This window comes from Sebastes umbrosus, chromosome 4 (genome assembly GCF_015220745.1).
Source record: "Sebastes umbrosus isolate fSebUmb1 chromosome 4, fSebUmb1.pri, whole genome shotgun sequence".
NCBI lineage: Eukaryota > Metazoa > Chordata > Actinopteri > Perciformes > Sebastidae > Sebastes > Sebastes umbrosus.
The window spans coordinates 20710565-20731822 of NC_051272.1; the positions used below are offsets into that span (position 1 = coordinate 20710565).

The 21258-nt window shown below is 39.6% G+C and overlaps 2 protein-coding genes across 2 annotated transcripts; both read right to left on the reverse strand.

Moving 5' to 3' along the window:
* Positions 1-4739: 4739 nt before the first annotated feature.
* LOC119486192 (ribonuclease P protein subunit p25-like protein) lies at positions 4740-5496 on the reverse strand. Its single transcript, XM_037766091.1, has one exon. It carries the CDS (start codon positions 5450-5452, stop codon positions 4784-4786), a length of 669 nt encoding a protein of 222 aa, XP_037622019.1. The 5' UTR covers positions 5453-5496; the 3' UTR covers positions 4740-4783.
* A 1848-nt stretch (positions 5497-7344) lies between these two features.
* Positions 7345-16379, reverse strand: LOC119486191 (protein mono-ADP-ribosyltransferase PARP6-like). Its single transcript, XM_037766090.1, has 22 exons — positions 16338-16379; positions 15935-16012; positions 14205-14299; positions 13631-13691; positions 13431-13521; positions 13282-13345; positions 12055-12204; positions 11825-11960; positions 11555-11686; positions 10060-10155; positions 9859-9951; positions 9658-9783; positions 9502-9567; positions 9275-9342; positions 9117-9165; positions 8843-8955; positions 8673-8745; positions 8415-8484; positions 8237-8316; positions 8077-8140; positions 7893-7977; positions 7345-7782 (listed from the first exon to the last, which is right to left on the reverse strand). The coding sequence occupies exons 1-22, from the start codon at positions 16368-16370 to the stop codon at positions 7686-7688; spliced, it is 1920 nt and encodes a 639-aa protein (XP_037622018.1). The 5' UTR covers positions 16371-16379; the 3' UTR covers positions 7345-7685.
* Between the last annotated feature and the right edge of the window lie 4879 nt (positions 16380-21258).

Here is a 21258-nt window from a genome sequence, read left to right on the forward strand (position 1 = left end):
GTTCTGCGCATGCGCGAAGTCATGCAGCTCATTCTGTCTGTATTGTTGACCCTCTGACTTTGACCTATAAGTAATACAGTAAAAAGTGCCAAGCCTTTTTATGTTTTTTTATGTTTTTATTCTAAGAAGAGTTGTCCCCAATGGAATCAGGATCATGTTCATATTTATATTTTTATTTATTCATTTTTTTGGGTTGGTTACGACGTTCCATTAAAGGGACTATTTGTAACTTTCAGAAATGCTTCTTAACAGCGACACCTGTGGCTGTGAAATCAACGAAAGTCAGCGTCGGGCTCGCGCTTGCTCGCTCTCAATATACCTGAACGAGCATCACTCAAAACAGTGAGGCGACACACGTCAGCTAAAACCACAATATCACTCTATATTTCAGCTGCTTGGCAGTAATGTTAGCTGACCAGACAAAGGTCTCTCCATGAACATGATTTAGATCTGATCCTAGTGTTGGCTTTTCCTGCCTAAGTGCAGGCTGAGGCAGCGGCGCTCTGCAGAGGGGCTCTGCAGCGTGTCTCCCTGCTCTCTCCGCCCGCAGCCGGAGAGAGCAGAGGAGACACCGGCACCCGGTCGGTAACGAGAGGGTAACGTAACTCTCTGAAGAGCTCCGTCACTTCACAAGACACGGGAAACCTCTGTTGGTCTGGAGGAACTGCAGCATTTATTTCTGCACAAACGTCCCCTGTGCATTCACTAGATATTCTCAGAGCTAAACTAACTCTTCTGCAGTGTGTAGTGAGCGCGCGTTCACGTCTAGAGGTGGAGCGAGACAGCGAGGACGTGCGCACATTCTGAGTGAAGGAGAGCAGGCAGCGGAGACGAGGCTCCAGCCACACGCGAGCGCGCATATGCGAACGCGCATGTTTGGTGACCCGCTACATTTATACGCTTAAAAAGTTACAAATAGTCCCTTTAAGGGAACTGGTCTGTATTTTGAGTTCAGTTGAAAAATTCCCTTTAATTTTCCCTTATTAAAGGAATCACCTGTAGACTTAAAGGCATCATAAAACAGGACTCATTAAACCATAATAAGACAAAATATAAATAAATAACTTAATGAGTGCCTAACTAATAACATTGAACTCAATTAGCATTCCATCTAGAAATAAAATAGAAAAATGTAAATAAAACCAATACTTACTTGATGGGTGTATTCCTGATTTGATTAAAGGTGAAAGAAAGAATAAGTGATATTTACAAAGGAAAGCATTTTGTTTTTTTGTTTTTCTTTTGGGTGCTAATGCATTTGAAATATGGGGAGAATAGATCTGAATCTTTACCTTTCAAACGTAACTGTCGTCCGTGTCTTGTTTCACCTCTGTTGCCCGATACCCATTTCTCCTGAGCGACTTAGAACTTCTGATACCTTGTCCACATTGATTATTTATTCTTCTCCTAATTCTACTTCTGGATGTTACACATGCATTATTATTCTCACTGAAAAGCTCAGTAATCATGGGATATATTTTAGTGGGATGCTATAAAAAGCTCCAAGCACTTTAAAATACAATGGAGCTGCTATAAAACACCATGCCAAAATGCAAATAGACCGAATTAATATCATTATGGCACACTTTGAATTATGTGTTCAAAAATGTGCTGTACACCCTCAGCAGATTTGTGCTGCATATTTGTGATTGTATATTTGTTGTAGTCTATTTCTATTGTGGGATACAGTATATCCTGACCTGGAGCATTATTTGCGGGAGGTTCATTTTTACAATTATGTTTGGATGATGTTTATGTTTATGTGTATGTTTGGATGATGCTGGTGTATTGTGCTGTTAAAGGAACTATTTGTAACTTTCAGAAATGCTTCTTAACAGCGACACCTGTGGCCGTGAAATCAACGAAAGTCAGCGTCGGGCTCGCGCTTGCTCGCTCTAAATATACCTGAACGAGCATCGCTCAAAACAGTGAGGCGACACACGTCAGCTAAAACCACAACATCACTCTATATTTCAGCTGCTTGGCAGTAATGTTAGCTGACCAGACGAAGGTCTCTCCATGAACATGATTTAGATCTGATCCTAGTGTTGGCTTTTCCTGCCTAAGTGCAGGCTGAAGCAGCGGGGCTCTGCAGCGTGTCTCCCTGCTCTCTCCGCCCGCAGCCGGAGAGAGCAGAGGAGACACCGGCACCCGGTCGGTAACGAGAAGACAACGTAACTCTCTGAAGAGCTCCGTCACTTCACAAGACACGGGAAAGCTATATTGGTCTGGAGGAACTGCAGCATTTATTTCTGCACAAACGTCCCCTGTGCATTCACTAGATATTCTCAGAGCTAAACTAACTCTTCTGCAGTGTGTAGTGAGCGCGCGTTCACGTCTAGAGGTGGAGCGAGACAGTGAGGACGCGCGCACATTCTGAGTGAAGGAGAGCAGGCAGCGGAGACGAGGCTCCAGCCACACGCCAGCGCGCATATGCGAACGCGCATGTGTGGCGACCCGCTACATTTATACGTTTAAAAAGTTACAAATAGTCCCTTTAATTTAATTCAATTCAATTCAATTCAATTTATTTTTGTATAGCGTCAAATCACAACAGAAGTTATCTCAAGACGCTTTATATATGGAGCAGGTCTTAGACCGTACACCATGTTAGATGATGGTGGGCTAACATGCCCTGAGGTTTGATTTGATAGTTTGTAAATTAATGTGTCTGAATAATCCCATGAGGGATGCGTTATGTAAATGACCAGACAAGAAAATAAATTATTCATTCATTCATTCATTCATTCATTCATTCATTCATTCATTGATTCCCTCACCTATGACCCCACTAATAAGTAGCTGTACCACACAGGTTCCTGAGGCAATATCAGATATAAGTGTTGCCTATAGACTATATTCTGTCAGGATGAGAATGAGAGAATGGGGGTTAAATAGTCCCAAAACTTGTGGTGTTGATACTATTATTTTTCTATTTCCCCATGCTGCATTTCAGTATAACAAAGAAAAAATGGTTAATGTTTTGGAGGACGGATTGTAACTCACAAACACTAATTAATTTGGATTAAAATGACTGCTGACAATATACAGGTGGTAATGTACATATGTACATAATGTTTGTTTTTCTATACAATTCCAGGTTTAGAAGTTTAAACTGCTTCAATTCCATACGGGAATGTTATTAAAATAAAGATGGTTATAAACTCTCCAACACTCGAAACATCAAAGTTGAAATGCATATTTCATTTATTTCACTGATGTTACATCCGTAAAAAGGGACAGCATCATTATGAAAAGAAAACTACTAATACTAATACTACTAACTGAATCAAAACTACTAATGTGACTATTTATATTTCTGCTAATCGTCGTTTAAACACATACATTACTTCTCATAACAAAGCGTTGCAAAAGACATATTTAAATTTCAGCATGCACATTTTTTGCTGCAAATCATTCAAAGTATCACCTTTATTTATTCTCACTGAAGATGTATACTGATGTAATATCGTAGATTATGAATGTGTTTTGTTTTGGCTATCAGAGACAGAGGCGTTTGTCCACTTTAGTGGCGGAATACCTTAAACAGTAAAATATAAAAGTTGAAATTCAGAAATATTTCATATTTTAGGCAAACATGATGCTGCTAAAAAGACATGATAAAATAACCCTCAGATCAAGCCTAATATGATCATATTCTGATCTTTCACATGATGTAGTCAGACTTTCATGGAGACTTTTCTAGGGCTGTCCTGAACCAAAGAAATTCTTAGTCGATACCCATATGATTTTGATGACTAATCGATTAGTTGATTTAAAGGTACAGTGTGTAGGATTTGGTGGCATGTAGTGGTTTGTTTGCAGATTGCAACCAACTAAGTACCTCTCCTCTCACTCATCCCTTTCAAGACTACGGTAATGTGAGCCGCTGAGTGCAAAACCATGGTAACGCTGCTCGCCTCGCTCAGAGGCCATCCTTACCATAATAACACTACTTTAGCAGCAACGGAAGTCAGACGGTGGCTGGCAGTACCAAAGTTTTACTCTCTGTGGCTCACGTTACCGCAGTTTCACAAGCGTGTCGGAGAACTAGTGACCTTCAGGTAACGTAATAATGTAAAAGTCTCTCTCTAGAGCCAGTGTTTGGTTTGTCTGTTCTAGGCTACTGTAGATACATGGTGGAGCAACATGGCGGTACTCCATGAAGAGGACCCGCTCCCTATGCAGATATGAAGGGCTCATTCTAAGCTAGTGAAAACACAACGATTCTTAGTTTCAGTTGTTTATACACTAATGAAAACATAGTTATGAATATTACATAAAACATTTTCTCCAGGTTCTCCGTCTTCCTCCCACAGTCCAAAGACATGCAGGTTAGGTTAATTGTTGACTCTAAATTGCCCGTAGGTGTGAATGTGAGCGTGAATGGTTGTCTGTCTCTATGTGCCAGCCCTGTGATAGTCTGGTGACGTGTCCAGGGTGTACCCCGCCTTCGCCCAATGTCAGCTGGGATCGGCTCCAGCCCCCCGCGACCCCGAATGGTATAAGCGGTTACAGATAATGAATGAATGAATGAATGAATATTCAATTTATGCCATTAGATCCCCCGAAATGTTAGACACTGTTCCTTTAATTGACAGATATGTAAAACTGAGTTTCTCCACAAAGAATCACACAAAAGCACAACTTTAAATCTTGTGTTTACCAGAGATGTGCTCATAAGTTTCTTGGAAATAAGTAATTCAGCATGAAAAACGCATAAAAATGACTAAAGAAATCTTAGTCAACTAAAATCCAAACAACCGATTAGTCGACTAATCGACTACGAGGGGTCAGCCCTCGGAGAACACACACTCCAGTCATCCGGACAGACTCTCTTGGCGGTGTGTTGTGAGGACGGACTGATCAGAGCTCTACGTTTCTCTGCGTCCTCTGTGGGAACACTGGGGGTTTGGGGGGGTTGGTACCCAGGCTCCTGGGGATCCAGAGGGTCTTTAGAGAGCAGGATACAGATGGCAGGGACCGTCCTCTGCACGGTTATACCTGGTGCTCCCTGCTGTGGACTCTCCCAGACCTCATTCACTGTCTTGTAGTAGAGCTTGGACACCTGGTGGAGCTCACCCACTTTACGTTTCAAGATCTCCACACAGGTGATGGTCTTGGTGACTCCTCTACCTGAGCCGGTGAAGACCACCTGTCTCAGCGATGTCCCATCTTTTCCCTCCCCTTGCATGCGAGCAGTTGCAAACTGCAGCAAATTGCGGATCTTGCTTCCTTCTTTCACTCGCATGTGCAGGGTGTCTGCTGCCAGGCCGGGGATCGGGTAGGGGTCACTGTCCTCTGTGCGGCTGACTCTTCGGAAGTTGCTCTGGCCAAGTTTTGGAGGCAAAGACAAAGATGAGACATCAGGGTCGAATGAAGCAGACTGCAGTTCCAACACAGTGCTGCTTGTAGCATTTGAACTCTTCATCTGACCCCTGGGTTCAGTCATTGTTTAAAAAGCAGTGATGCTGTTTCTGAGTCTGCAGCCTCGGATTTTTTGCATACCTCCCTTGAGATCGGAAACACGTTTCTTGTTCATTTAGTATAAGAAACTAAAAACTGATCAGCTCTGTAATCCAAACTTGTGACTCATCCCGCTCTTCTTTCTGTCCTCTGTCCACACTGCATTTCCATGTTGTCTTCTGAGCACTGAGATGACAGCCAGCAGTATATGAAGAGGGTATTTCTTCCTCTAATCCCATTGACGTGAAGGAAAAGATGTCCTTGCTCTATTCAGCACTGAGGACAGCTGATGCCAACAAACACATATGAGGCTCAGAGAGAGACATGTAGAGTGGGACATGAGGCTCTTAAAGGCACATGCAACATTTTATAATATCACATTCTAGTTTGTTGGTTTTAGAGGGAAGCTTTTGTTAAACCCTAAAGGGCTCAGAGATTTTATTTGTCCATGTGGATGCTTGAATTATGTGGATGAATTAACACGAGTTAATGAGATTTAACAAGGCGTGATGAAACAACCCTTTGTTTTCAATTGTTGACATCCTTAATGTGCCTTTTTGCAAATATACAAAATACAATGTCGCTGGGTTAAAGATATTTAGAAATAATAGTTATTGCAACATATCATTGCTTTCAAGGCAACTTTCCCTCTGCATTATCACCAGAGAGCCATATGGTCCTTGAAAAATGTCTTCCTTTGGGCTATTACAGCAACTTCCCAGTTCTCCTCCCTTCAGTCCATCGCCTGCTGGGCTGACCCAGAAAATGCTTGCTACCTCATTTGTTCCTCTTTGGAGTCAATGACATTTATGAGGACAATCATACCTTGGAGCTGCTGCTTTTTTTGTCAAACTTGCATAAAAAGAAAAGATTGAATGCAGATGCAAACAGAGGTCTTTTCTTTAGAGGAGCAGAGCCGAGAGAGAGGAGGTCAGGAGGCAGCTGTGGGGCTCATATGGAACCAGTATACTGTTATAATGGTGCATTTCTGCCTCACAGGATGGTGTGCACCTCATGATATTCACTGAACAATGAGCACAAAGATGTGATTGTCAGTGGTGTCAATATAGTTCAGAACAAAATACAGTTATTCCCCAGGAGAATAATCCACTTGGCATAAATATGCATGTTAACTGTCCATCAGTGAGTACATCCCCAGTATGACAATGTTGGGTAAAACATAGCTGTGGTTCTCTGGAGTCTCTCAATTTATTTATTTTTTTTAGTATAAAGCACATTATTCATTTTATGTGGGACTCTTGTGTTATGCAGTTGACTAGTGTTGTTTTTCCTGAGGTAAAATATAAGAGGCTCATGTCAACAACCACGTTTTGAATGTGATCACAATGCTTTCTAATTTAAACATCTGTAGCAGGATCTTCTTACAGACATTTAGAATTATAACTGTCATAATGTAACAATTATGGGGTTTTATTGGCTCTGTGTTAGCAAGGTTATATATTCTATGTGTTTAATGCACATATTTGTACATATTTCTCATTTATTATTCTTATTTTTATTATATATTTATATTGCTTTACATATATTGTGTTATATATTGTAGCATTATGAACATATTTAACATGCTACATTGTCCTTTATTTGTATTTTTCTTATATGTCTTTATGCTTTTATATAAGAGCAACTGCAGCGTCTCAATTCCCCCCGGAGATCAATATAGTATTTCTGATTCTGACTGTGATGAAAAGTAGTTCATCAGTAGTTATTATAGGTTACACTTCCATCTTGTGGTACAAAACAGGTATTACACAAATAAAAAAAGGGGCCCTTTGAGCTGTAAAAGTAAAACATTTGATCTGTTGAACAAAATTAACAAATATTGATTTTTTTTTTATTAAAAAATGTGTGCTTGTAAAAAAGGTATAAAATGTGTTTACAGTACATAGTTATGACATAGATTTAAATAACACCAGACTGTACATTAAGATATAAGGCAAAAAAAGCTTTTACAGGTGTATGACACAACAAAAACGTTTCATCCATCTAATATTATTGCAGTTGATATCAGAAACAAGAGATGCCCTCTTCGTTCATTCACACACAATCTGATAAATTCAATATAAAACATTGTTTTATGCTCACCTGTCAAACCAATAAAAGCCAAACTTATTATTTAGCCACAAAAGAACTAAGATCTATCCTCAGTCAGTTGTTTTTTAAAATGAAATCTGCACGCTAGTAATAAATCATTTGTTTTCTCAGCACGGCTTTGAAGCAATTACTTGTAAAATTTCCCTGTGGATCCTGGCTTCCTGAGTGTTGATGTGGACGTCTCCCACCTGGCCGTTCTCATACCTGAGAAAGACAAAAGCAGAACATTGTGAGAATTCTTCAATATAGTCAGGAAATGTATCATCACACTGGCACAAAGGTTTTCTGTCTCTTCTGCTTCATGTTATACTCACACAAAGAGGAACCGTGTGCACACATGGTCGGATATCGGACACACCCAGATGTTCCCATGTTTTTGAAGGTTCCTTGACGTTATGACTGTCAGGACATGCATACAACTTTGTCACAAAATCATTCCTAATATTATCAACTCAAGGCTCTTTGTAACACACATACAGTATATTATATCAAATGTACCTTCACAGAGAGCAATGCAGTTTAGATTCCTGTTTTGCAGAAACCTGGACTGCCCCGGCTGTTCCTGAGACAAGGAGACAATACAGGATGAGATACACAAAACAAGAGAAGACGCCCTTGTACAGACAGACACATTTTAGACACATGAATGATAATCTACCTGTTTGATCTTGTTTATTTGGTTGCATTTCTGTATGAGTTCTTCTTTGGTATGCATTTGGTGTCGCCCTTTACCCATCTCTGCACAAAAAAATATGCCAGAATCAATAAGTAATGGTGATCTTTGTATAAAAAGGACAATTTGTATGTAGAGTATAAATTAAAGTGTGCATTCATACCTGAATATCCAAATGATATGCTTGAGATCGGACTCAGGTAAATGCCCTTCCCAAATGCAGCTCCATGAAGCTTGAATAAGAAACAATGGGAACACTTCAGTTGATTTAAAGGTCTCATAGGTCAAACTGTACACTTAATCTAGAAAAGCTAAACTCAGAAGTCTGTTGAAATCTCCACTGTGACATGATATTAGCTTTAAAGGCTTATATTAACTTAGCTCAAGGAATACAAGACCCTTTGGTGTTTTCATACTCTACCTGTAATTTGGTATACGAAGCATTAATCAGCCCATTTCTCAAAATCGAGTGCCAGTTTTCGATGTGGGAACCACTGAAAGAAGAGAAAATAGGGTCTAAACGTATGAAAGAAGGATCATAGTGTTGATATGAAGGTTTTATATTAGTGGCACAGCTTTGTTTCTACTCACTGGAAAGCAAAAGTGCTGCCGTAAAGTTTCCTGGCAGCTTGGAAACGAGCCTCTTTGGATGGAGGGCTGCTGATCAACAGGAACTGATGGGGTGTGTGCATGAACTTAAGTTGCTGTTGTGCACCAAGTGATTAAAAATAGACAAGCACAAACAGAATAAAATTTAAATAAAAGTATAAAACCTAGTATATCATATAATATTTGTCTAACTACTACTGCTGTAAAACTACTGAGTTAAGACGTCATATTCTAGCTATGAGCTGCTCTATCGTACCCTGTTCAGCGGAAGCTTCACAATGTGTGATCTGTTGCTTGTTAAAATCCTGTTGTCAAACATACAAACACACACCTGGATATGAATCTAAGAAACATTTGATGACATGTCAAGTTTTATGAAATACAATGAAAATATGTTTAGATTGCGTCACTCACCATTGTAGTAAGGGATGAGCGAGAGGGTCTATCTTGTCCATCTGCTTCTTCATTTCAGAATATGGACCCTGGATATGATCAAATACAGTTTCATCGATCTAATAATATATTAATGCAACTGTCAAGGAAACATTCACCAACTTTTAGATTATTCTCAGACGAGGAGAACAAGATATGAACTTTGAAAACGGAGTCATGAGTGTGGGATTTATTTTAAGATCACTCACCTGTGACATCCTCCTGATTAACAAGACACTGTCCAGTGCTTTTTGTAGTCTGTCATAGCTCTTTCTCTGCAACAATAAAACAAGACATTCAAATAACATATTAAATAGTTAATTACAAATCAAGTCAGTAATACATTAGATTAGTTCAGCTGGTACCTTAGGATTAAAGGCCAGGGTTTTGGGGTTGCACGGATCTACAACAGAAGGGTACGGTTCAAATATGATGCCCTTGCGTGAAGACTGAAGGGCAGCTCTGCACATGGCCACCAGCAGGTCAACTACCTGTAGAACAGCCATTACTACAACACATCAATCTGATATTATGATCACCAAAAGTGTGTTAAGTGTGTTACCAACCTCTGCACCGGTGGCAACCTCCTCTGTAGCTCCAGACATGACCCCCAATGTATAAAAGGAAAACACACACAGCTCCCTGGTGCAAACCGCTGGCTACAAACACACAGAGAACTAAATAGTGACAATGTATTAACAGTCAACTGCATTTTTTGGTTTTCAATCAGTAGATTAGCCAGTAAATCAGTCTTTGTAGGAATGTACCTTTAACATAGGGGCGTTCTGAAACACATGTCGCTCATCACAGACAACACAGTATTCGTTCAGCGTGGGGAGTCTCTGCTCAGCATACCTCATTATCTGTGAACACAATGGAAAACATCATTATAGATGCTGCTTGCATTTCATCTTACCAACTGCTTTACAGGAGGTAAAACAAATGTAATGGCACACTGTTGTCAATCAACTACTCGCTAAATTGCTGCTGCACTGACAGTAGAAAGAGCATGTGGTAACCACTAGTACAATATAATAAATCTTATTGTCCACTATGGTGGAAATTTGTTTTCGCCTCACCAAACAAAGAAAACAACATAAAGAGCAGGCAAGCATTTAGTAAAAACAAATAGGCAAGTCATATTACACATTAAAATAGTTAATGTCAGTGTCTAGCGTGGCTTAGATCTACTCTTTGTTGAGTTAAGAATATTGATGGCACTTGGGATGAAGGACTTCTTAAACACGTTTTTAGTTGCCAGAGGGACTCTATAGCTCCTCCTGGTGCTCAAGAGCTCAAACTGGCTGAAAAGAGGAAGGGAGCTATCTGCTCAACACCTTCTCATTCCCAGGGCGTCAAATACCGAGGCTTTGTCACGACCGTCTGCGTTTGATACTGATGCACAAGGCACCCTTTAGCGTCGGTGTGAGACGCGCCAAGCTTTCCATTAACTACAATGTAAACCCATCCACGTCAATTAAACCCTCAGGGAAAGTGCGCCGGCAGTGTGGTGACGTAGCTTTAAGAGCAAAAAGACACATAGGGCGGGCAGCATGAGAGGTGGATGGGTCCAACAAACACAAGGCTTTCATCCAGGAGACCGCTGTTCGTGTCTTGTGCGTCACGTTACAATTAGCTGTTCGTTCGTGTTCCCTGTTCACAACGTTCAGTGTCATTTTCACTGTACAAACGTAGTAGTTTTAAGCCCAACCATGTTGTTTTTTCCTAAACCTAACTATAGTGGTTTTATTGCCTGAAACTAAGCAAGTGTTTTTGTTTAATTCACAACATTACGCATGTGTTACTGCAAGCGAAAAGTGACACTGAGGGGTCTGACAAAGCGTCAGCATATGACGAGTTGGGATGAGAATGTGTTGATCTGCCAGGATACTCCTCGCTGTCTTCCTCGTCCTATCTATAAAAAGTTGAGTCAAGGGCTTTTAGGGTTTGGCAACTATATTGCTTGCCATTGACACAATCCTAGAGAGTTTATTCTTAGATCTACAGTTTAGGTGACCGTCCAGGCAGGAAGGTGAAAGGTTAAAACACTCTCAACAATAGTTTTGTACACTAATTCTAAAATCTGCTGACGGCCGCTGTGAAGATCTCTTGAAAATATTCTCTGTATTTTTAGAGAAGCTCACCTGGGAATCCAAAGCTGTACTGAGGTATTATGCAAGTTGGATTATGACACTGGGTGCAGTTACTCTTAAATTTCCCTCCATGACAAAATATAATAGTACCTGATTTATTCTGCTTTACCTGCACCAAGAAGCCGTGCTGCAGACTTGGGGTGGTCTTACAGTGCCTGATGGCCTGGGAGGAGAAAAGCAGCTCTATCAGCTGTTTGGTACTAAGCTGTGCTGATGACTTGACTGCTGACACCACCACCCTCTGTGGAAGAAGAGACACGAACACTCACTATTAAACTTACAGAACTTATTAGGTAATAGAAGAGACAAAAACTTGGCAAGATTGTTGCAACCATAAAATACCCAAGTGTATTATGACAGAGGTGTATTTTGAACTCACCTTTCCACTGGGTGTGTAGGTGAAGAGCTCTCCTGTGGGATTCTTGATGGTGTAGGAAGTTGTGTGATTTTTTAAACGGTTCATCGTTGGTGAAATGATCCTTCCTTTCGTAGTGGGTTCCTGGAGCTCACTGGACCTGCCCACACAGTGAGCGAGGAAGCAGTGAACAGAGACTTCAGAACAGGTTGAATCAGCAACAAAACTGCTGGATTCATTAGATTGTCACATACTTTGATGTAGGGAGCCAGATGCTGAGTCGCGCACGAAATTTCTTGATGGTCCCACCTGGCCTGAACCAGCTGTGCCTTGTCTTCTGTCGGACTACGACGTTGTCATTGGTCAAATGTTTCCACTCCCGAGATAAGAAGACTGTGAGAACACTGGGAACAGACATGAACAGTTAGTCTGAGCAATAGGCTATAGGGCGGCCCTCTCTTAGTAAAATAGCCGACTAATCAGTCGTTTTGGTCTGGGTCAACTAAGATTTCTTTTGTCGATTAGTCATTTTTATGCATTTTTTCATGTTGAATGACTTATTTGCAAGAAACTTATGCGCACATCTGTGGTAAACACAAGTTTTAAAGGTACAGTGTGTAGGAATTGGTGGCATCTAGTGGTGTAGTTGTAGATTGCAACCAACTGATGCCCCTCCCCTCACTCCTCCCTTTCCAAGTACTGGCAGTACCACAGTTTTGGCTCACGTTATCGCAGTTTATTACATGGCTGTGTTAAATACTCAATTCTGATTGCTTAGTCACGGCGTTCTGCGGTCTGTAATTTCTTTATAACAGACTGTTGCTATGTATAGCAGACCGTTGCTATAAGCGCAATTCTGATGTTGGATTCTGCGGACCGTTTAAGTGTCAAATTATTGAATTCTTCAGTAAGTAGCCGTGTAATAAGCGGGATAATGTACAGCTAGCAGGTCATTGTTGTGAAAAAATCCCCTTCAGGGCGATGAGAGACCCCTCTGCTTCACGTTGGGGTGCGCCCTGTCGGGGATTCTTTCACAACAATGACTGGCTCGCTGTACATTATCCCTTACTTAACAAGCGTGTCGGAGAACTGCGCTGGCCTTCAGGTAACGTAAAAATGGGAAAGGCTCTCTCTGGAGCCAGTGTTTGGTTTGTCCGTTCTGGGCTACTGTAGAAACATGGTGGAGCAACATGGCGGACTCCGTGAAGACGACCCGCTCCCTGTGTATGAAGGGCTCATTCTAAGCTAACGAAAACACGATTCTTAGTTTCAGGTGATTATACACTAATGAAAACATAGTTATGAATATTATATTCAATTTCTGATGCTAGATCCCCCAAAATGTTATTCACTGTACCTTTAAAATCCTCATCCATAATTGAACTAAAAAGTTTAACATCTAAAAAGTGAAATCTGTAATAATGTGGAGGCCTATTGCAACATGAATTAACTGGTATGAAGCATGAAACATGAACACTCACTTCTGTAGTTGTTTCCTAAGGCTGAAATGAGTGTTGGATGGTTGAAAGACTTCGACTGAAGGTGCTGTGGTGAGAAACGTCACTTAATCAGGTGTCACATTGATTCATAGTAAATTCAAATTTATAGTAAATGTGTCATTGATGCTCACCAGGTCCGTCCAGATACTGAGACGGAGAAAAGTGCAGTCGGATAACGATGGGCTCTGATGGGTTAATCCTCCAGGCTATGGTCGCTTCCTCCTGTGGACATCACACAGCACACATAGCACAATCATATTAAACACACCAAGATGCGAGGACAGCAAACGCGTCAATATATTCTACATAAATTATTGTAAATTTAACTTACATCCAAAACGTTGGCATTTATGCTTAAGTCAACATCCACATCATCAATTGAGCCGTACTCCCTAGAAGAAGAAAAGGAAGTGGACGTGTGAGAATGTAGAAAAGCAACAGTAATCGTTTTAAAGAGAACCTATTGTGTTTTTTCCCCTTTCCTTTAGTGTGTTATACATTTTTTGTAGAAGGTCTGCAAAGTTACAAAGTCCAAAGTCTACGCCAAAGGGAGTTACTCTCCCCCACAGAAACGTTGCTCCTGAACTGCCTGAAACGCCTCGCTTGAAGTCCCGTCTTTTCTTCTGTAATGTGGTGATGTCACCAAGTAACACATTTGCATAATACCTGCCTAGCGGCTAGTTTGGCACGGCCTCAAACAAAGCTAGTTAGAGCGAAGCTGGAGCGGAGTCTGAAGAGTTTGGTTCAGTTGACCAATCACAACAGAGGAGGCCAGCTGACAAAGTGTTTTTTGAACATGAAAGAAACTAAACATCTTCTAGTAGAAACCCAAAATACAAGCATGCACCTGAAAATGAGCATAATAGATCCTCTTTAAGACCATGACTAAGAAAAGCTGCTCTGACCTGATGGAGACTGCAGAGTCTGAATACAAAGTCCTGACTGCCTTTACGTCAGTATCCAGCTGAGGGTGGCGAGTCAGGTCAGTGGCACAGCTCTCCTGCGGAGACAAACACTAACACACTTACCTTCTGCTCCAAACAGCTCAGCACCACAGGGGGCCGAGGGATTAAAACAGGCTCACATTTTTACAACAATGGCTGCAAAAAAAGTGGGTAGCACCTTATTTTCGCCAACTTTTATTTTTTTTAGCATTCATAAGCAGCGTATAAACAATAAAAAATGGTTTATAAATTGTGTGACACACTATACTGTAGATGTAAGCAGATATAAGAGATATTTTAAGTTTTTATTAACATATTTGTCAACTATATTTGCAATTGAATGATTCAATCACATATTTTATATTTTAAAGAATATGACTGTTTATTATATAAAGAATGATATATTTATTTATTTATAAATACTTCTTTACTCTCATAGAAACTCCATTAGTTGATGAAGGCCAGGAAATGATGAGGAGCTGATAAACACTGCCGAAGAAATCTAGTAAGTGAATCTTGAGTTAAGTTTCTGTCTAACTGAAGTTTTGAACACATTTATGAACAGTTTTAAAATTGCTTGTACATGTGTATAAAGAGCTAATACATGTTTTATAACACACTGTGAGGATTGTGTAATAAATATATATTATAGTGTTTAATCACATATATTACCTCTTTATATGCCTGTTATGGATGCTTCTAAGGTGAAATTATAGTTTAAGTATTGTTGCCAAAGTTTGTTGCCAAAGTTTGTTTACAGCTATATTATAGTGTTATAAACCATTTGTTCAGTGTTTATATTCTGGTTTCATGTTTCAAGAAGCACTTACTCCACAATATTAAACCAAATGGAGCCATTGCCTTTCCAGCATTCAGTGACCATATAATGATAACTTCTGATTTTTAAAGGCTTAACACCAATAAATATATTGAAGTGGAATATTTTGTTTGATGACATCATGTGAATTTTGAAAAATGATTACATGACTACCTGGCAAACAGAGCAGACAAAAGACTTGAAACTTGACTTCAAGTCAAAAAAATGACTTGTGAGCGTCTCTGCTTTTTAGTTCATGAAAGTATACTTTGTATACTTTAACTTATAGTACTTAGACAATGATTTATGTATTACATAAAGAGACATGCTCCTTTTGCTATTTGACTCTATGATTTGTGATGTGATTTAAAAAAATAATAAAATGTGTTGTTCTCGCATGCCTCTACGGTGAACAGATAATCCCAAAACTTGATGAATTGAGTAAATTCATATTAAAACATCCTCACACACTATAATAGGTGACTCTATCAAAAAGTAAACACATTTACAAGCCAAGTATTCTTTTCTGTAAGCCTGTAGGGCAAGAAGTATATCTTGATCAAAAGATTAAGTAAGTAGGCCTATAAGCCAAATATACTTAGACTTTTCTGTATACTTGTCAGTATGAGCCAAGTATACCCTTATTATCCTTTTGTTAAATATATCTCTAATAAGTGCATAAAAAGTAGACTGAAATTATTATTATTTTAAGTTCAAAAGAAGTGTTCTAATGGCAAACTTGAATAAACTTAATTTTGGCAAGGGAAACTATGGACATATTGATTAAAGGGGCATTCAAAATATGTTTTGGTTATCTAAAAATGTGATAAAATAAAAAAATAAAACATTCAAACCACCAGAAAGTAATGCTTACGGTGATTCCACACATGATCTCATCTGAGTCACTGTCCTCATCAGTTTGGCTCTCGGCCCACTGTTGGCTCTCCGTCTCCTGTCAGGTTAACAGGAGAAGCTGTCAATCAAAAGATCCTCTTATTTACACCACTAATTACTTCCTTCTGTCCAGCCAAACAAAATCAACTAACCATGCAGCCCAGACTGACGGTGATTTGAATACATACACAGGTCAAACCATTGATTCATTATCATCCATTATTGTTTCTGATTCATTCTGACCAACAAATCAATTAATTGGATGATGATTTCAGTTATTTTCTGTCAATGTAAACAACATACTATCCAGACTGTGTGATATTAAGAATATCATATGAATGTGATATGAATAGGAGAGGAGTGTTTGGGGCTCATAGACTCACCATGTGTTCAGTTTGGCACTTCTTCAGCAACATTCAATTAAATACTATGCTGGAAAAAACATGTGACTTAATTAGTTCAGATACCTCTACAATATACATATTTGAACACATTGCTGTTAGTATTTTATTCACAATTTAAACTATATTTTCATCACCAAGATTATTCTTATTTGCCTCACTTTATCTGAGCATCTTCTGGGACATTATTGAAAATGAAAATGAAAAGGCAGGAGCATGTTTGGTAATAATATGTTATGTTACAATGTCAGTGGCACAAAACCAAAAATAAAAGTGCTTACCTTTCCTGCATGAGAAACCTTTGAGTTCCCACATATTCCAATCAAACAATGATTATGATATAAAACAACACAAATCTATAGCCCATACATGACGCGGAAACAACCAAACCAATGAATATTCCTGTTTGACGACTCGGCTGGCTGGTTGTGTTCGAACAGCAGGAAGTCCCACATGTTGAGTCTCAGACTTCAGTGTCACATGATTGGCTGACGGCCTGATCAGCTGAACCTGGTCCAGAGATCCAGAGAGAGGAGAGCATGAGGACACGTCCTGAAGCTCCAGGTCTAGTCCAGTCTTACAGTATCTCTGTCCTATTTGTGTTATATGAGTGCTATATCCTCTCCACAGTGTGTATTCCTTCGTAAAAGAGGAGAAAAACAAAACAAATCCATGTATCATATCCTCCACCAAAGTCAGGTTCATGAATTGGTTTTAGGACTGTGATGAGAACAAAGGTGGCACATCAGAAGGAGGGTGATATGTGTGATGTTTGCTGTTGATTAGTCTTCCTGTCTGTCTGCGGCGCTGCAGTCTGACCTTAATCGGCAGTTACCCTTGTTAGCAGTCGCCTGCTGCTCTGCAGTCTGGCCAGATTAGACACTTCAAGGACTGCATACATCTGTGCAAGTCTTCTCTCAACAAGTGCTTTTCTCACAGTAATCCACTTAGACAGGAGTGGGTGTCTGTTATGTGGCGGGGTTTATTTATAGTGGGTGGGCACAATATATAATATACTATATATAATATAATATATAAATACTTTTACACTATTCTGTATGCATGAACAGGAAAAACACAAAGCATCATTTCTGCTGAGGTGAGTCAACACATCTCAGTGACAACAGAACATTATGAGCTCCACAAAAGGTAGCAGGGATATTGATTTATATTGTATTATATTGTGCAGTTTTTGTGTTGCATCCACCCCCTTCTCATTTGATACACCTACTGTTATATCATAACTTTCAGGCCTCATCTGTCCAGCCCACAAGATGAATAAACATGTTCACAGTGAATGATAAAGGGATCAGATTTCAGCAGCAAGCAGCAGCTCTACACAATATCTACTGCATCTGTTGTAGACACCAAACTATCAAAATCAAGAATTATCAGGAAGTAAACTGAAATAAATACAAGTTGGTAAATCCCTGAAGTACAATACCTTAATATTAATTCCACAGTTTAGCACATTTCAGTTGTCCTGCAGGTCAACTCTCATCCTGAAGACACTTCAACCAGTCGTCCACAAGAGAGAGCTGTTGTGTGTGAGAGAGAGAGAGAGTCCCACAGATGGACAGTACTGTCACAATTCATACAATGTACTAATTGAACACAGTAGATTATGTACTAAAACACTGGTTCCCAACCTGGGGGTCCCAGCCCCCACTAGGGGTCGCCAAAGCTTCACAGGGAAGGTAGCGAGGCCTTCTTGATTTTAAGGGGTGTAAGACAACTTTTTGAAAAATAATATACAATCGGCTTATATCTCAACATTTCATTCATTTCTGTGAAGAAAACTAAATGAAATTGTTATATTTAAAGTTTTGATTATTATTTAAGATATAAATGGGATAAATCCACCAAAGAGCTAATAGAACAATGGCCGAACATCAGGGCGAAGGAAACACTGAATTTGTCAAAATAAGCCTATTAAGTATGTCTGACTGTTAAAAAATACACAATACAGACACAGATATATATCAGAAGTTCCTAAAAAATAGCTGGAAAACTAATCTCTGATGCAAAAAAAAATCATCCAGATCGCTCATTTTCAACTTCCTGCTGTTATTGCGTTCACTGTTTGGGTTAATTGTACAGTTTATCAGTTGTTCCGTACGGTTATTGTTATACATTGAATATAATATGAACTATACATAAAATAGTCATGTAGTCAGGGGTAATCAGTTTACTCAATGATAGAAAAGGGGTCCCTTTTGAAAAACGGTTGGGAACCACTGTACTAAAAAACAGTAATTGTGGAATGTCACTGACAAACTTCACAAATACATAAATCTAAATGTTTTCCCACTGATTAGATACTCAATTTTAGTTTTCTTGGGTGTCCTGTCCACAAAGCTGTTTTACCTAATATCTAGTTTTAATGTTTTGCAACAGTGAGTAATGCCACCTTTGCGCAATGCATTGTGGGAGAACAGTGTTCATCACTAGTACACTCTAAAAGAAGCAGATTAAGTACGCATACTGGCTGTTTTGAGTATACTTAAAGGTGCTATATACCAGTGGTTTTTGAAGTGGGGTCCGGGGACCCCAGGGGTCCTCGAGTGGGTTCTAGGGGATCCCGATCAAAAAGGGGACTTATTTACTTTCACTATAATTCCATAAGTAATGTATGACTATTTTGGTCATGAGTTTCATACACTTTCTGTAATAAAACTATCAGATGTTGGACACTGGGACAAAATCTTATCAAATGGGGGTCTGTGGTCTAATTTGCATCAGTTTACAGGTCCTTGATGTGAAAAAGTTTGGGAACCACTGCTCTATAAAATATGCAGAGCATTAACATAGCATCAAACAAGTATTCCCGATGTAAAGATATAGAGGAGTAATATCTACCGGAGCAGAGAATTAAGTCGCTCTCCATCTGTGTGTGTTGTGATACAAGCTTCTCCTTGCTTTGTTTACATCGCCGGGCTGGCCGGGCTTTTAGTGCATGTAAGCCCTCCCGACTGGCTATAGCTCACGGCAAGGCCTATTGAAGGAGACTGGGTCATGCTTCATGAGTGCGTCATATCTTTGGGGAACCACAAATGCGCAGTGAATTCTGGTCTGCACTCGCCGAAATTGAGCCAATCGCAACGCACCGCAACTTCAGTTACAGTGCACATGTGTTGTAACCCATACCCCAAGACCCGTATCCGCCCGTGTCCCAGCCTCCCTCCATAGGCCTTGGCTCACGGCTGCCGCTCTACACTGTGTTCATACAGCGGTTACAGCCGATAATGACGTCCTGACTGATGGTGCAGTTGCTTCAGCGTAGCATCCACCCTCCGGTTAACCTCTGTCAGCACTGTTGCCATTGTTTTCACTGTTAGCACCGTTAGCTGCAAGCTGCCGGCTCAGCCGTCGCCATGTTGAGAGCTGTGCAGAGGCAATAGAAATGCTCCCAATCTTGCATTCAGTACCTTTAATATTGTCACTTTTGCTGTCACAAATCAACACAATTACTTGTGTGTTACTGAAGTGATGTTAGATGTGTCCAATGTGTCTTGACTCTTTGGAAGCAGAGATATTGTATCTCAATGGGACATTCCTGGCTAAATAAAGGATCACTAAATAACAAAAACTGAACACATGCAGTTGAAGCACACGTGAACTGTGAACTGTGAACTGTGGCGTTTCTCTCCATCGGCCTCAACCCATCTTTGGGTTGCACATTTATCCATACATGGACGGGAGGGTGAAAGTCAGTCTGGAGTCAGATTTCCACGTCTTGAGGGATCACAGCATCCACACGCTCCAAGAATATTTAGGAGTCATAAATGACACAAATGAAATACTGTACACTTTATTGGTACTAGGTTAAACAGTTTTGTAGGGCATAAACATTCATAGACCTTATATCGTCCTTTAAAAATTAAAATTAGCTCCCATAACTCACTATATGTTTCTGGTCCAGTTAAGGATATTTTTGAAGGTTACTTCATGCATTTGTTAGTTCAGGTTAATTAGCTGCCAAGTCAGCAAATGAAGACTGCAGCTTTTTTCCCTCGGTTTTTCCAGTTTTCCATCCCGTTAATACAAAGGACATATTTTATAATTATTTATTTTATTTTATTTTTAATATTTTAGACAAACATTCTTCCCCTTTTTCAATTATTAGAATATAAATTTGGCTGTTGAGGAATATAAAAATAATGTACATCTGAAAAAGGATTGCACACAGAGAGAATAAAAAAATGATGTTCCCCTATCAGTAAATCAAAATGATTGAATTATTGAGAAGCGCTGAGACAGCACATTAAATATCAGTAAGGAGAGTGCACATGTACAGCATATGTTGAACTTGGCACTGGGAGGATCTGGTTTTATGTTGTGGTACACTGTGTTCCAGATATGTTCGTCAGGCTACACGGAGCCAAGCATGGCTTTACTATATATATACATTTACACATTGGAAGAGTTACAACCAGACATATGGTGTGAGCTTATACTGTACTCTATCTTTAGTGAAGGTGTGTCATATGTTGCTATACCTGATTGATGCATGCATTTGTGCATCTGTAATACAATATGTTGATATTAAGTTTGCATCTCTGTTAGCTGTTGCTTTTGACTCATCAGCTGTCACACCCTCCATTGCATGGCTGCACCTTTCTTCTAATTTTAAAGCGTTGTTACTGTACAGTATATCAAGCTCTAAGTGAATGCATTTGGATTGTCATATCATGATGCAGGAATGCAGACACATTCAAACCGCTGCTGAGCTCAGTAAACAAACTAAAATGATAACATATGAAAGAAGACATAAAGAAGATGATTGATCTGCTTCAAAATGAGAGATCAGAGTGCACATTTCATTAAATTTAATTGAATCATAAATAAAGGAAAAAATAAATTAAATCATAAATAAAATAAAAAAATTAAATGCATCTAAATT

Coding starts and splice junctions, on each gene's coding strand:
- LOC119486192 (XM_037766091.1), bottom strand. CDS start 5,452: ATGACTGAACCCAGGGGTCAGATGAAGAGTTCAAATGCTACAAGCAGC.
- LOC119486191 (XM_037766090.1), bottom strand. CDS start 16,370: ATGTTGCTGAAGAAGTGCCAAACTGAACACATG. Junction 13,522..13,630: donor TAAATGCCAACGTTTTGGAT/GTAAGTTAAATT, acceptor TGATGTCCACAG/GAGGAAGCGACCATAGCCTG. Junction 9,784..9,858: donor AGGTTGCCACCGGTGCAGAG/GTTGGTAACACA, acceptor GCTGTTCTACAG/GTAGTTGACCTGCTGGTGGC.